The following is a 17,548-nucleotide window of genomic DNA, read 5'->3' on the forward strand; positions in this document are numbered from 1 at the left end:
CAGGCCAATCTTCAGCAATTACTTTGCCTACGTATGTTTTTCTAATGGAAAATATAGCCTGTCTCAGTGCTTTCAAATTATTGAGTCATACCTCCCCTTACTTACAAGTACTGACTTTTAAAACTATACACATTTTTTAACAGACCATTGTTATGCCTCTAATCAATCTCTCCTTTGTGCACTCAGTAGGTCTACTCTGAATCTAGCAATTAACTCACAAAATCAGCCTAGTTCAAAGATTATTCTTCCCAAAACTGTAATGGGCAGTCTCTTCTCTTGAATATTTTGTTTAAAACATCAAGCTGCCTGTACATCCTAGGAGAATTTGAGTACAGGATCTAAGCTAAGATCTCAAGCGTTCTGAAAGAACACATCAGTCTGCTGAATACGATATCCAGAAAAATGCAAGTTTTCATTTCAAAGGTAATACACACACACACACACACAGACATACAAATACATACATATAAATCTGTATGGCATATTTTCTGAGCAGGCCTGAACTCCTTGTGAAGTTGTTTTTCAGTATAGCAAATTAGAAAAACATGCCCAGAATTAAAGGTTACTTAATCGGGTTGAAGCTCTAACTTCAATTCCAGCAACTCCCTCCCACTATGCTACATCTGATAATGTACCCAAGTCCAAACAGAAACTTAGTTCAAAAAGATGTTTGGTCCTCGAATGTAAAATGACACTTAGCTTACACAATTAGCCAGGTAATACATATCCTTCCAAGAAAAACAATTTTTACCGCAGAATAATCTGCATTTTACTAATCTCTGATTGTTAAGTTTTACTTGCTGAAACTTTTCCATATGGCTTTCTGAACACCACTGTCCTGTATTTAATTACCACAAAAGGATATTAATAACGAGGTTGGAAATTTGGCCCAAGTCCTGTTCCACAATTTGGACAGTTTAATGGAGAGAGAGCCAATGTCAATTGACATTTCTGTCAATATGAGGCTGTGCCACTTCACACAGAAAAGCAGTGGCAAAAGAAGAGTAAATAGACCTATGGAAATAAAACATCCAGCTATTTTTTAATTGCTCATAGACTTCCAAAACAGCGGGTCATGAAGTAGCGTTGAGTAAAGTGAAATACTGGTTAGCTAGCATAAGGGACCGTCAAATGGAAATTGGTGGAGTAATCCTTGTAATCAAGAAAGCTTTTATCAAGCTGTAAGACGCATGCCCAGAAATGCACAGCGTACTTAAGAATTTTAAAGGCAGAACATGATATTGAGCACAGCCAAGGCAAGGGTAGGCAGCTTGGAGTGCAGAGGATGCGAGGAAGCTAACGTGGGTGGGAAAGCATATGTTGCTGTTTGGATGAGGAAGTGGTACACCACAGTTACTTCATAAGTGCAAGGGCTTTACAAACTAAATCTCTTAGGAACTGTTTTAAATAGACCAAGAATGACACGCAGTCCCTGACAAGCAGTATTGTTCAAGAAGGCTGGATTCCTTCTCAAAACATTCAACTGCTGCTTGTACTTTTTCCAAAAATGCTTATTTTTAACCTCAACTTCTTCATATAAACACCGAGCAGATGCATCATGTAGTAAACTCTGTTTTGTCTACCATGAAATTAATGGCTTCCTCTGTCTTACCTGACAATGGAAAACATATTCTGGTGTGGTTTTCTTGAACTTCATATTCCATACCAGGGCTACCCCATCAGGCTCATGTGGAGCATCTTCATTATTGTTATAAGATGCAACCATCAACTCAGGGTACTAGGAAAAAAAGAAAAAAAAGAGAATGAAATAAACTGGATGATGAAGAAGGCATGAGAAATCAGATGAGAGAGAAATAATCTCATTCTACATATGGAATATCTGGTTTTAATTATAATACATGCTAGTTCAACCACAGTATTTAGCTACATTTTGGTTTTATATTTTACTTGCCCCTGATGTCCTTAAAGCCCCTGCTCCTTGCTCTGCATCGATTACTCTCACATATCGCAAAGGCAATGTTATTTTCTGCATATAATTCTCAGAAAAGACAACTAACAGGATATTCATAAAGAGAAGTAAAGCAAGGAATATAGTTGAAAGGAAAAATCTCAAAGTTTGAGCAATTATAATGTATTTGCTTAACCATTTCTTCAGAATCATCGCCTTAATTGATTTTGATAGTAAAATCAGTGTGAGGATAGCACTTATTTTTGAAACTAACAATTCCTCAACATCTCAGAAAACTATTCCTTCTAATTTCAGTATGCACTCTTCCTATTCACTTATACATAGAAACAACTTGAAAGCTCTTTCAAATTATTCGAATAGCAAACAAATTTTGCTCACTTTTGCAAGACAGTGAGGTCATCTGTTAAAGCTCAGGGTGACATCCAATTCCACTGACTCAGTAAGACTATTCCAGAGAGCACTCTGAAACAGACTCATATTTTCTACTGTATGCACTATCCACTGATGTATATAAGTAGATATGCACCACACACATATGCACTTGCCCTGTATGTGTGTGTGTATATATATATATATATATATGCATACCTATATATAATATCATATATTTCCTGTATTTCTGACACCCAGCGCCTCTGTAACCCCTGTCCTTCCCTCTGAATAGTCCAGGTAGGGTAACAGACCTTATGGCACATCTGGAGAAGAACACACAGATTCTGGCAGACCAATGATCTGGCAGCCCCAGTTTGTTGGACCCACATCCTCCTCTTGTAAAGTAGGAATGCTTTCCCTCAAAATTTCCCAATGATAATTGCAAGTCATTGTCACTGTCTTTCCCAGGTAAGTTCCTGCCAAACCATTCACCACTTCATAGGGGAAGAGCACAGCTGGTAGATATAAAGGAAGCGGGACAAAGGAACTGCCAGTGATGCTGCTGGGAGCTATGAATTCGGTCCACACCAGGCATTTTAAAAATTACAAGCACTCTTTTCTATCATTACTAGTGTGGCTTGATGCCCTCTGATCTCAAAATCCATTTGGAAGAAATAATGCATACTGCTGTAACTTTTGTCATCAGCAACTCTTCTTTCCCACTTTGGGTACATTTCCATGGATAATACATCATGGAGCTGATGACTGTTCTATTCAAACCATCATTCCACGTAAGAGATCTGAGTCAGATCCTGGAACCATGGGTGGAAGGACCTACAGTGGTGTGTGGCCACCACAGCTGCCCCTTCCCCTTTTAGGATGAAGGTGGCTCTGATGATGGGGGCACCTATGTTCCACCAGAGCCTGGCTGGTGGCACTGCTTGTAAGGGCACCCAAACCTCTTCTATGAGACTTAGAACATGCACCAGAGCAACTACCTCTTCTTCCTCCTCCAAAACTCAGACATCCAAATGTGGTTTGATCCCACACAGCCTCTAGGGACGCAGCTGCACCAGCTTGCCTTTCTCTGCTCTTCTGAGATCTCTCTTTTCTCTCTCATGACAGAGATTATAACCACTGCTGAACAGTGAGTTTAGCTTCTCCTTTGAACCTTCTCATCCCATATTGGCCTGGGTCCAAGGAAGCAGCACGTGCAAAAGGCTTTTGCCAGCATGTCTCATTTTTACCAAACAGGTCAGGTATCATTTGGGCCAGCGGCTGAGCCCATGCTATTGAAGGGGCAGTTACCTCAGCAGGCAGAATCGCCAAGCTCTTCACCAGTAGGAGACAGGACATGAACAGTCACAGGTACCAGTACAGGGTTTGTACATGCTTCTGGAGAGGTTAGTGAGCATGTTCTGGTTGACAGTGCATCTGGCCATAAACAAACACTGACTCAAGCCTTGCTGGTCTATACGTAGGTTTTGCAATCAAAGTTTATGCAACAGTCTGGAAATACAGTTTCAGGTTTGCATACACACCAGAGTCACATCCAGATGAGCAGTGCCAAGAAGAGACTTTTTGATTCTGCAAGAATAGAGCCAAATGCACCACCATAAATCCATCGGACTGTTCCATCAACTTGCATTTACGGCTGTTCAGTCCTCACTGGGCATCCATCTGTCCCAGGAAATTCCCCCATGGAAATGCTGCAGTGTGAAAAAGCATTCAGGGCTGCAGCCTGAGAGTCAAGAGGACACAGCAGTAACCCTGCAGCTGTAGCTTTCTTGGCTTTGGGCAAGTTGTTACCTCCTCACAGACAAAGCAAGGTGATCCCATGCTCTGTTTACACTCACTCTTCTGGGCTTTTCCCTCAGTTCTTTGATGAAGGATAGAGTCAATCTTCCCCTTGCTCCAAAGAAAATCACGGAGCTGGTGGTATGAATGATTACACGTTTAGGACCGTATTTTACATGTGACTAGGAACAGAATAACTTGTTTCATCAATGCATGAAGTCCCTTTGTTTGATTAAGCTTTTATTCACCCCCAGGATGTTTTGCAGCAACACTTCTATCACCGAACATTGAGCAACGTACTCCGCAGTTCTCATGACTATTTGAGCTGTCCTTTGGCACACTGGACACCACCATGGCCTGCAGTGTGTGTGAGAAGCAGAGCTAGTGGTCAGGTGAAAGGTCTCCAGCTGTCTCCAGCCCCAGCCGCAATGCACACCTCGGGGCAAGTCAGCGAGACCTGGTGCCTCCTCCCAGGCCACAGACAGCGTGGAGGAGCCTCAGCACACAGAAGCCCAGAAGCACAGAAGTAGGGTGACAGGGAGCTGAGCGTGAGGAGTTAACATAGGGGAAGGCAGGAGGGGCCACCCTGGAACAAAGAGGTGGGAAGCAGAACATGTCTGTGCGCCCCAGGGGCTGAGCAATTACATTTGGCAGTGCTCTTCTGAGGCGGCTTTTTTTTCTTGCTGCCCTGGGAATACAGTCAGAGCTGCCTGTTAGGAAAATATCAGATAAGAATTCCATGTAATTTCCAGCCCCTGAACAAGTGAACAACCTAAGATAAGTGTTTCCTCAGGCTTATATTTGATTCCTGTGGAAATCCATATGTGCTTATAGGCCACCCACATCACACCAGTGCGTACCTGCTCTTAAGCTGACATTTTGTACAATAGCAAAGGGATAAATCCTTCATTTTGCACACAGGGCATGAGGTGGGTGTCAGAAGCAGCCTTTGCACACATGGAGCAGGTTGCAGTGGGCTGCTGTGAGCACAGCCCTAGCCCCAGTCAGGCCTGCATGGCCTTCGTGCAGCATATGCCACTCTCCTGGAGAAGCATCCACAGTGATGGAAGCGGCCCTGTGGCCATTTTGAGGGAAAGGCAATAGGCTGGGATACAAGAACCACCGTGCCTTGTGCTACTTATCCTCTCCCCCCGTAAAAACACACCACAGGAACAACTCTATGTCCTCCTGGAGCAATTTCATTATATCTGTACCATGGACCCTGAAGCAGACTCTGGTTCCCTCCCCAAGAAAACCGGCTGCTTTTCTCCACTCCAGGCTGACACTTAGGATCAGGCTAAAAGGAGCTGAAGCATAGAGGATGAGGGCAGTTGGAGTGAAACTGGGACCAAAAAATTTGACAGGACCTGTGATGATGTGTACAGACTAATCCCAGCTCTCCAAAAGAGTAACTAATTAACCTGGTTTCTTTGCCCTGCTGATGTGGCTGTATTGGTTTGGGGAAGCTGAAGCAGCTCTCCCACCAGTTTTAGTTTGCAATATGACAGTGCTTTGTGGTGCACATATCTTGGATACCTTCCAGGCATATTACTTTAGCATGTGCCCTGGGCAACTGCAGTCTCCTCTTTCACAACTTGAAGAGAAGACCCAAAATTTTCAGAAAGACCTCTTTTTGATCTTTTCAAATTGCTTAGACACTTTTAAACTTTGAGTTTTAGAACATTAAAAAAATAAAAATAAAAAATAACAAAAAATTTTTTGTATTCTTGTTTCCATTTTAATATATAGAATGATTCCATATTATTATTTATAACTGCTCATTAAAATGAAATGTTAATTATTTTGTTATTTTTCATTAATATAATTTTAATGCTTTTGTCCTAAAAGGAATTCCATGTGATGAAGGACTAGAGAGGGGAGAAAAAAAGGGGAGTAGGTAGGTTTTTTAACCTATAGTTTTAATACAGAATCCTGACTTTGAAGATCAAGCAGCATATATAGGAAAAAATAAATTGACAAATTCACTGGTGCCTGCTAATCTGCATTATGGAGAAACACTCATTTACTCATTCTATAAAAATTATACGGGCCATATTTTTTAGGGAGAAGTTGGAAGTCATACAGAAGTGTATCTTCCAGCTTCACATCTTACCTGCAGAGACCAATCCATACAGGTGACAACACGATGCTTTGACCAGTGCTCATCGTAGAACTGACGGTTAAAAGAAAGGTTGGCTCCTGCTTGAACATCTCTGTGAATTCAAACAAAGTGACACTTCTTGAAGTAACAGAGTTCAAATGCTTTTAAAATCAGTGCAGAAGTTTCCAACTACTTTTTCTCAGACCTCTGGAACAGTTTGCCACCTTGAGTTAATTGCTTTCACCAACAGTCTTGAAAGAGTCTAGACTTAGATTTTGCACCATGGAACAAATTTTATACATATTTCACCCAACCAGATTTCTTAATTTCCACTGCCTTCCTGCCTTCTCTAGTTGGCTCTTTTTGGGACGCCCTACCACCTTTCTCTCAAGACCAGGTCTGATCCTGGCATTCAGCATCTCCTTTTCTGAACCTTCATGTCCAAGCTACGACCAAATCTCTCTTCTTTTTGACTCCCAAAATCTTCAAATTACAGTATCTCCTCCCAGTCATAGAGATGGCAGATGCCTTCTGGCACCACTGTGACTGGCTGAAGCTCAGTGCTGGATACACAGCCACTGAAACCTAAATACTTCCTGTCACATTAGCAAGCATTGCTTCTTGCACTCCTTATCCATTGCTGAACATGCAGTGTGCCACCTTTTGTCTTATGTGTTTAGATTGCAGATACTTTGGGAGACTGTGATTTTCAGCCACACAGTGCACAGCACAGTGCAATCTGTTACCGAGGCAGGAGTGTCTGCAGAAATACCAGGATTGAAGCATACAGATGTATGCCTCTTAAAGTACTCATGCACATCTACATATCTGTGTGTACGTTTCTATGTTTCAGTTATTATTCAATGATTCTCTCATCCAAAAACTGAAAAAACAACAACAATCTGGGTAATACTTTAAAGGAAAAAAAAAAACAAGAAAAACAGCAATGAGGTATGAAACTTTTTTACAAAATAATTCAGACTAATAAACTCACCCAAGACTTCAAGGGGAGGTTTTAACCCTTTCTTAACTATATAAGTATTTAGTTTAGTTTCAAAATTAATGCTTCCAATGAATACCAATGGCATTGGTATTCTTTATATAAGCTTATTATACAAAAGTAACCAAATCAAAACTGACCCATCTTTCTCTTCTACGTCTCTGCCACTGTAGTCAAAGAATATGTCTGAATCTTCAGCCAAAGCTCGCTCAATTACACGTATTGTCCGGTCAAAAAATATCAGGAATTCTTCTGAATGGAGAACTTGCTGTTTTTCTTCTTCTGTCAATTCTCTGGGAGGAGCTTGGAAAATTAAAAGATGCAGTTAAAAGTATGACATTTCACTCCTTTCCAAATGAATCAACATCTTCACTGAGTTTCTTTAGACATGAAAGCTTGCTGTAGCACCATCAGGGCAAAAATCAAAGCTCTACTCTTAAAATCATGACTACGAATTCTTTAGCACATCTAAACATGCTCCTGTGTGTTACCAGAAAGTAGCACTTACATAGAAGAGATCCTATATCTTACATATTTATTATTCTGCAATGGAAAATACTTTAAGCCTCAGATAAAATAAACACAGTGTTCCTATTTCAGGAAATTGCTCTGACTGACATTTACGCAATACCTAGCTTGAAAAAGCAGAACACTTATGTAACAGGGGATCTGTCAGAGGAGCCAAAGATAAAATAATCTGCTCAACTTATAGTACAGTTCTTTGTATTAAAAGGGCTCTCATAATCTCTCCCTTCCCTTCTTCCAATTTCTTCTTGGTATCACTGATAAATTTTGTCTTCGGGCTTTTGTGAAGCAGTGAAGTAAATAACTGAAGACGCTTTCTGAGGCAGCAAAATCTAGAGTGACTGACCAAACTCCATTTTCTCTCAGGCATATTTATTCCCTGCAAGGCAATCCTAAGAGTCAGAGCAACAAATACACTGTGGACACTGTTTGTCCAGGGCTGCCTGGGACAGGTGGGAGTCACCTCAGGCAGGACAGCCTGGTCCCTGGAACATGGAGCTGCTCCTTTCCTTTTGGCAGAGATACCAACTCTTTCATTTCAGAAGGGTATTCCCAGCATGACCCTTCATCTGAAAATTTCAGGAAGCACCAGTTTCACTTCTCTGTCAGTTTAATGACCTGTTGGTAAATTACAGTTAAAATGTGAGCATTTAAGGAAAGAAAGTTGGATGCTGTTATTGCTGCGGTGCAAAATTCTGTTCTCAATTACACCAGCAGGGTCATAGTGATAATATAGCAAAGTTTTGTGTCAGTTATGCCTTTGCCAGCATGTGATTTTAAACAAGCATTTTAGTTGTATTTCAGAATCACTTATATTTCAAAAAATGCCATTAGCATCTGTATAGTTACACCAAACCAACTTTGCAACTGTGTCAAATTCCCAGCTTGGAAAGCTCTGTTGGCACCACAGGAGTTATGCTAACAGAGAACACTGTTCCAAATTCATGATTATGGACACAAACAGACAGCTTTATTGCAGAGTTACAGAAAGGGACGTAGCCCTTGCTCACCAGTCCATGCCCCATGGCTCATGCTGGGTTTTTTGCTGACAGCTGTCCAAAGAGGCATTTGCAGGTGTTTGCCTGGATACAACTCCACCACCAGCCCCTGGGGCAAGGATGGATCTGGAGGCACAGAAAGCAGGGGAAACACCATGGCCAGCAATTGTGCAGTGCTCAGCTTCCCGATTTGCAAAGTATTTGCTTTTAGAGCACTCTCTGTGCTCAGGAGAGGCTGTTATCATCACAATTAGGTTTGCCTAACCTGCTCAAAGCTTTTGCTCTAGAAGACAAAATCTCAGTCTAAATATAGAGGGAAAGAAAAATATGAAAGGTAGAGAAGCAATTTCGCACTCAGGAGATGAAGCAGCGAAGAAGTTAAAACTTGAGCCCCGATGGTCTCCTATGGCCTCGGCCCTCTGCCTCCTGCCACCAGGTTTGTGGTCCCTGCAGAGCTCCACACATCCAGGGACAATCTCTGTTCCTTGCACAGTCCCCCTGCACAGCAGAGCAACTATTACCAAGGCGGGAGCACAATTTGCCTCTAAGTGCTTTAGACAGAAGCAATGCATGTGAAAAAAGAGAATGAGTAGCAAAAAGTACAGGTTGATCTACTGCAGCATCCACTACCAAATAATACTTGGCACTAGGGGAACTGATCTGGCAAGGAAGCCTGTAATGAGGGAATATCCCACTGTCACCACTAAAGCATCGCTTTCCGAGAATCAAAGGCAACAAGCATGACAGTGCAGCAAAACGGCTTAAAGGGGGAGCAAATAACTGCAAATGCAACTAGAAAACTCATTTTAAACTGCTCCAAGTGCTGAAGATTATTCACTAAATCAAATAGTCTGTACAGGTTGGAGATATAAATTTATTATTTGGTCATTTGCCGACGTGGACTGACAAAGAAAATACAACAAAAGATCAACAGAAAGGAGATAAGCAAAAACTAAACAGCCTGGGAGCTGTGGGGTGTTCACAAGCAATGGAGACACAAATGATTGCAGTTCTACCTCAGCAAAATCTCCCTTGCAGTTAGCAGCGATCTGTGGGAGGCCAGCAGTCTATTTATTAAACCCTCTTCGGCATCAGAAACACCTTGGCTAAAGTTTGTAGGGCATAAATCAGCTTACCTCATCCACCCGACTGACACACCAGATGCCCCCTGGCGATATTAAGCTTCATATTTTAACCTTATTTTCTTCTTTCATTCGTCTGCCTCTGAAGTTTTATTTGAGGCAATCTCTCCTTGCAAGAATGTTAACATCTTTACTTTTTCCACTATAAAACATTTCTGAACTACTGTGAATACATGGAGTAGAAGCAAGAAACAAAACAAAACAAAACAAAAAAAACACACCATACAAGCTTGTTCTCTCAAATATGAAGATTTTCTAAAGATTTTCTAACCATTTATCTTACAGAGCTGCTTCCATTTTCTCCTTGTTCCTGTCTGTCCATTACCCTGAATAAAATAAAAAGAATCTATGTAATTTTCTGCAATTTCTCTTCCTATCTGGAGGCTTTCGGTTACTTTGATCTCAGCTTTCAAGAGACACAGACTCTCTTCAAGGAAAACTACGAGAAACATAAGTAGCTGATCAAAGTACTTCTTGTTTTGTTTTGTTACAGAGACCTATGTGATGCGACAGTATCTCCTGAAATTCTAGGGAAGAATTCAGCATTTTCTATCAAGTATCTTCTCTGCCTGGAGTTAAAACCAAACACACCACATCTAACCCGCCCCGTCTAACAAAGCCCAGCACGACGCTTTGTTTCCCAGTGCTGGAAGTTACACGCTCATTGCCTGAAGAGCAATGAATGCTACCAAAAAGGAAGCCCCCCACTTGGAAAAAAAAGCTGATACAAAAGCGTTTCCCTACATTGCTAAGTAAAAAATGCTCCAGTCTTGTACTTATCTGACAGTAGCAGGACAGTGGTAAACAAAGAGTTGTGATAACAGTGCAGAATCAAATTCAGAAGTATTTATAAAAGATGGTTTGAGTCTTGCGAGGGAACCAAGAAGATATTTAAAAACCAGAGAAAGACCCATATTTAAATAAGCTCAATAGTAGAATATTCTTCTGCAATGTAAGCAATTGTAAAAACCTGGCAAAATAAGTGAAATCCATTAAAAGCAAAAAAGAAAATAAGACCAGCAAGCATAAGGGAATGAAAGAAAGGGTGAACTAATAAAAACAGTACAGCAGGAAGCAGCCTCATTATGAGAACAGAGATATAACGAGAGACAGAAGGAGATTAGCAAAACTCTTTTAAGAGCTGCGTTATTTCTTTCAGTGCACATTTAAATCCATGCAGACTTCAGATGTGCTGACTACTGAGCGCAGCAAAAATGTAAGGTGTGAGAACTGCGAGGTGCTGAGCAGCTCTCTGCAGCTCTTGGTCTCTGTCTTCTTGCAAGCCTCCTGTTTTTCTGGTGTCTCACTTTCATGTTAGACTTGATATATGCCATGTCCAAGTTTGATGGATGCCATGTGCTACTTATATTAGGTTTAAAACACAAGTCCCTGCACAGTGCAATTGCTGAATGGGAGATTTTGAGGCGCATTTGGAATTTTTCAGTGCTGGAAAAGCGGTGTCTGGAGCCTTGAATTCAGAGCTCTGCTGGGCAGGGCTGCACCCACTGCAGGGGCTTGAAGGTCTGCGTCCTTGAGCACGCCCTGTGTCCTTGAGCTGAGCTACCAGAAAAGACAGATGCCCCTGCCCTAGGTGTGGGATTGATGGCAGAGAAACTGTGGAATTGCAGGCTCTTACACACAGCAGTAAGACTGCAGGACCAAGCCACCAGCCTGTCCTGCCTCTCTCCTCCTGATGCTGGGTTCGGTGAGAGCTGGACTGTCTCCCCACCTGCACCATGAGAACACCACAGATACGCAGTCCTGTACCCACGTCCAGGGAAGGCATGGTGGGTCTTTGAAGCTGCAGATCCCAGCTTCCCCCTTGACAGCCTTTCATGCTGGTTTCTGTGGATATATCCAGGGCTTCATATAAATGCAGGTTGAGGCCCACTTTCAAGACCCAGCCCGTCCTGCTGTTCATGTGGTTTCTCCTGACACAAAAAGGCGCCTGAGGTGGAGCTCCGGAGCTCTCTGGTGGTGGAAAGCCCCATCCCACCCGATGCCACAATTTGGGACCAGGCTCTTGTTTATGTGGTCAGGAGAGGCTGGGAACAGGCAAGGCCCAGCCCAGTTCCCCGGCAGGTATCCCACACTTGGCTCTTCCCAGCACAGTGTGAGACATGGGTGACAGCCGGCAGCCACGTGGAAGAAACACGGTGGGATCGTCAGGCTTCACATGCTTCCAGCAGCTCAGCAGTCAGGTTCCCACCTCCCACCCCTACTCTGTGGGTCTACTGCTCTGCCCGCCCTCCTTCCCCAGGGTAATGGAGGGGTCATGCCAGATGGGCAGGTGTCTCGTGTGCCTTGCAGCAACACTGGGACATGTCCAGCACTGCGCTCTGCCCTGCTCAGGGGTCTGCTGCACTGTTCCACCCAACCCTGCAGAGCAACTCTGGGGAAGTGCGGAGGAAAGATGAGGAAATTAACTGTGTAATAAATGTCTGCAGAATTAAATCAAACAACCTATAAGCCACAGAGAGAAAAAAAAAAAATCACATTTCCTCTTAAAATACCATTATAAAAATAGAGCACTCCTGTCCCGTTGGCTTGGGGAAAGGGACTGGGTCCAATCATTATTTTTCATACCGACCTATTTTTGAGTTATGATCACGAAAGAATTGTCTGCTTCTCTCTCCGAACACTTCCCTCTCCCATGCTTTTTTTTTTTTTTTTTTTTTACACTCCTATAACTCAAAAAAGGCCATGCTGATTTTTTTAATCTGTTAAAAATGTGCTCCCTGAGCTGAAACCAAATTTCAGCCCAGAGCAAATTTTTACGGCTGGGTTATAAATCCCTGAAAAACAGGATTCATAATGGAAGTGCTGACACAGCCTTAACTACTATATAGCAGTGTGAATGGCGCCACTATAATATCTATTAGAGATTCTTTAAAAAGTTTGCAAAATATTGTCTTGCCTTGCAGAGGAAAAGAAGCCAGAGTGCTTAATGCCAACATAAACATGCTTTTAACCCATTATGTGCTAATTTGCAGAAAAGCTATTAATTCTGAGTAGGTGCACAGAGTGCACTACCGACAGGAAATGTTCTTAACTCCTGTTTGACTTGTAACATGGTTTTAATCACTTCCATGAAACACAAACGATGGCTTCAAACTCTGAATGTTGCTCAGAACATGAGAAGGGCGATTACAACAGAGAGGAAAACAGGAATTTGTTGGCAAAAGGGCTGAAGCCAAAAGGGAAGGAGCTACACCAAACAATAAAAATGGGACTCCATTCGCTGTCGACTGGGGATGATTGCTTCATTTGACTCACAGCATTTAATGCTAGCTATCAACATGCCACTATTTAATCTCTGTCATGACACATACTGCGGGTCAAGTTCACTTTCTATCAGGCAATGAACATCTTTTCTTCTTCCTTGAACTCAGTCAATTGTTAGCACCTCACAGAGCCGGTTCTGCTAAACAAGCTGTGCCTTGCTTTTGCATTCTGCAGTTTGTGTGTGAGGGACTGGTGCTGAACTAATTCTGCTCAGCTATCATTCCCATGGTCTGCTAGGTAGGGAAGGGGAGCGTGTCCCCAAGACTGAAAGGAATAGAAGATGTTGGAGATGGTGCTTGGTCAGCAAAGTTCATAAAAAGAACTTGCTTGAAAGTCCAGCAAAAAGTAGAACAAATCGATTCTGCGGTGTATTTAGATTCTTTCTTCTTTTCTTCATACAGGAATTCATGCTTTCTCTCAGCTAGCATTATTATTATGTGGAAATAGATGGGGATGGGATCAATTGTTAGCTGAATCATATAGGGCCATTCAGCAACAAAGGACAGTGCATAACTGCAGTGATATAAGCTTTTATGGCTTCCTGTTGTCATTAGGAAAAGAGATACTGTGCTAGGCCACTGATTGCTTGAACTCATGTGTAAGTTTACCCCACACTTTTAGGAGGAAAGATAATTTTTGGAAAAAGTCATTTTTTCTCTACTGCTGTGCCTCTTGTTCATGTCTCTGCAGACTCTTCTGTGACTCCTGTTTCTGCTGTCACTGCTGCTCTCTTCTGCCCATGCCAGTGGTGACTGGGGGCAGTGTGTGAAGCAGAAGGATGTGAAGGGGAAGGAGTGAGGTCTTCCCTTCTCTTTTCTCCAAGAACCAAACGAACAATGGGAACTGTAGGATTTAGGAGCAGATGATTTCCATGATGCTCTTAAGACGGAAGAAAAATTAGTTCATAATCAGAACAGTATGGCCAGTGCTGCAGCTCACTCCCATGTATGCGGACCATAAAAAGCAATCACTATACCCCAGATTCTGGTTTTTCTGACACTGACATTAGTCATGAAGACTCCCCTGGATGAGAAAGAAGCACCCTCTGCTTATTCACAGTCACAGTCAGTGATTTCATGGGCTTCTCTGTAAACTAACTCCACGTTTTTTCTATAATGAGTCCGTCTCGTGAAAAACAAAACCAAGGTCACAGAATCATCCTGATAATGATCACTACAGCATGAAGTGACTTAGGTGAGTGGAAGTAAGTTACCTTTCAATAAGGTGTACAGTACAATGAGCAAACCTGGCAATAAAAAGCTAAGAAATGTTGAACAAGAAACTGATTTCCTCTCACAGTGAATTTGCTGGTATTTCAGACCTTTTCCCAAATTCCATGCAAAACAGTCAATACTCCAGTAAATTCCCAGATACGGAAGACACATCCTTCTCTTAGAACGGGTCAAAGTAAATGGGAGGCAGAAGGAGCATCTAGAGCGTCCAGTGCTGACATAAACCACTTTAACACAGGCTTGTACAAGAAAGAGGCTGTAACCTGAATTTCTGTCCCTTGTAACAATTGAGAATGTCTCAATCCAAAGAAACAGAAGACCTGGGAGTGCCTGGCTTCAGTTTTGGCCTTAAATTCCCTGGGGAAAACTCCCACAAAATATTTTGACAGTCTACATTTTCCATTGAAATGGCATTCTGCCGGAAGATGCCTGGCCCCACCAGGTTTAATTTTGCCCCTCTCAAGCAGACAGACAGTTATGGGCTCTAAGTACCTTTGAAGATCAACCAGCTCTCTGGAGCTGCTGGAATGCCCGGCATTCACATTTTAAATCTTTCACTTAAGTAGGCTTTTTAAACCAGAGGACAAGTAAGCACCAGTCCCGGAATCCAAAAATCTCTGGTTTCCAAATTATGAGGACATGTTGCTTCTTCTGAACAGCAGAAATCTTATGCTGGGTCACTGGGATGCAGTGTTTTGCTTTAATACAATTAATGAAGCCCTGAATCAAAAGAACTTGTGACCATTTCACTCTTGCATTGTTCCCTATAACAGAAGTACCTGTGGAATAACTACGTGCTGGATCAAGTCCTTTAAAACTGTAACAAAATTATTTTTGTTTGTTAAAGTACCTTCTTTTGTTTCTTGCTTCTGGTCTTGATTTTCTGTCTCCAAGTCATCCTGTGCTTTTGGTTCCACCATTTCTTCATCATCTTCATCCTCTGAAAAAAGCAATGAAAAAAATTGTGAGATTCTCCACTTTAAGGGGAAAGGGACATAATATATCTGTCTTTTTAAAAATCATAATCTATTACTAAATAGAGGTAAAGCATAAGTGAAAACATTTACTATACTCAAAGTGTCCCTCTCAGAAACAAACCCCCAGACTGCAAGACAATCCCCTAACCCCGGGCACCTGCCACTTGTGCTCCCTGTGGCAACTTCCCATCTCAGATGACATCTGAATATCTCCTTGACCTCAGAGATGACTTCTTAGATGGCATGAGAACAGATGCAAACATGTTTCAGCCTGGCAGCTATTCCAAAGTTGGGACACCTGTTATCCAGACACCTCATTTCCAATTCAATTCTCAGCAGATTAATTTATCTTTTGACCTACAGGAAGGGGTTAAATAGAAGTCTGACCTCAGGTCAGATGCCACTAGTAAGCAAATAAGCATGGCACAGTTCTGAAAAGTCATCACCGTCAACGAGGGGAACACAGCAACCAAAAGCAGCATTTGGAGCTTAAGAGCCATTCTTGCATTAATATAAATTTAATGAACACTAAAATTTGACACATGTCAGTTAGTACTGCCAGATGTTTTAATGACCTTTCCTGACCTATGCAAATGCCTCTCTCCCTTCTTCCCTCTCCCCACATTCACGTGTTCTTGTTTTATTCAGAAGGGTAAACCATTCCTTTCTTTATCCCTGTCTGAAGTTACAGCAGTTCTGACTGCCCAAACCAAAACATAATGCAGTAGAGCTGGAAAGATAGACCAAGACCTCCTTACTTCTCTCCAGCTAGAGCAATGCAATACACTCTCCAGAGCCCAGGCCCTGCATCCAACCCACTCACATCGTCCAGAGGATACAAACACAGATCCAGTGAACTGCTAACACTGGCAATAGAGGTGATACTAAAAGTGGGAGTTGCAGTAATTAACAATTAGGCTGTGTAGAGAAGGGTTCTGGAACAAAGACGTACCATCAAGGCACAGTAAATACTGGTGCACTGGGTGGGTCCACTATGTGACAGAAAAACATTCTCCTGGCCTGAGGCATCCGGCCATCAGCAAAATTGTGGTAGGTCCTTTGGGGCTTTCTGAGCAACCCACTTGTCACCATATGGCCCATCAGGACACGACCTTCTGCAGGCCCACTCACTGCTCTAACACCAGCAATGTGTCTGGCGGCAGCAAGGGACGCTGTCGTGATGCTCAAACTGCTCGGCTACCGGCACCTTCTCCTATGCAGGCTGATTATGATCAGCCCCAGCTTCTCACAGCGATGTTGCTGCTGACAGGTTGCATTCAGCCAACAGTAACACACAGCTGCATTTTGTTTTCAATAACCTAATAGGCACCATTCTATTCCCATCACTGCCTACCTGGAGACTCCTCCCTGAAGCCTACAGAGTGCTGGCTGCTAGCTGACATCTCAGCTACAGAGCATGACTTAGCCACAAAACCAAGGAAGTGTCTCGGCACGGGCAGTATGCTTTCCTCTTTTGGGAAAATAATGAAATCTTGGCGTAAGATCTGCCATCACTTCCCCTACCACTAGTGAAAAGATGGAAAGCTCAGAGAAAAGGAAGGAATAGGTAGAACGTACGCTCACTTTGATGCCTCGCTTGGCAATCATATTTCTCTAGGTACCCTATCTATTCCTTGAAAGAGTTTATAGTGAGCAAGCCAGGGCATTTAAGTCAACAGAGCATATACACTGCTCTGCATACTGTCTGAAAGGCAGCTAGCATCCCACAGCACCAGCAGAGGGTCGGAGAGTGTATTTCACTGTGAGTACACACAGAGAGGTAAAAAGGTCCATCTGTTCTCAGCCTAGCAGAGATGAGGATGCACAGAGGAGAGAGGGACATTCCCAGTTTCAAAGAACAGATGAGAGGTGTGAGAAGAGAGCGCAGGGACCAGCAGAGCAAGAAGGGAATACTGTGCTAATCTCAGGTACACATGCACACAGATAGGATCAGAACAGTGTACAGATACATGCATACAGACACACTTATGGTAGATACCTAATGAAGCCAACTCCCACAGGAGTTTTGTGAGTCCTGCTTTACAAGTTTTCATTCCTTAGAGCACCAGCTCTTGGGGCTAATTGTTTATATATGGATTTCAGCTTCCATTTTTAACCTGTTTCCAACCTGTCTGCTTGCACAGGGAAGTTTCAAAAGGTGAATGGTTTGAGAAAACATGCAGAAAGCA

General features: G+C 42.6%; 1 protein-coding gene across 4 annotated transcripts in view; it reads right to left on the reverse strand.

Moving 5' to 3' along the window:
- DYNC1I1 (dynein cytoplasmic 1 intermediate chain 1) overlaps positions 1-17,548 on the reverse strand; it is a gene marked incomplete at both ends in the record, with an annotated part of 166,120 nt that overhangs the window by 68,344 nt on the left and 80,228 nt on the right. For all 4 annotated transcript variants that reach the window (XM_079538690.1, XM_079538688.1, XM_079538689.1 and 1 more), the window contains 4 exons: positions 1,613-1,738; positions 6,213-6,312; positions 7,341-7,503; positions 15,233-15,322. In XM_079538690.1, the coding sequence (XP_079394816.1) occupies positions 1,613-1,738; positions 6,213-6,312; positions 7,341-7,503; positions 15,233-15,322 (479 nt within the window). The remainder of the gene's footprint in view (positions 1-1,612; positions 1,739-6,212; positions 6,313-7,340; positions 7,504-15,232; positions 15,323-17,548) is intronic.

The sequence above is a fragment of the Tetrao urogallus genome (genome assembly GCF_951394365.1).
Source record: "Tetrao urogallus genome assembly, chromosome: 7".
NCBI lineage: Eukaryota > Metazoa > Chordata > Aves > Galliformes > Phasianidae > Tetrao > Tetrao urogallus.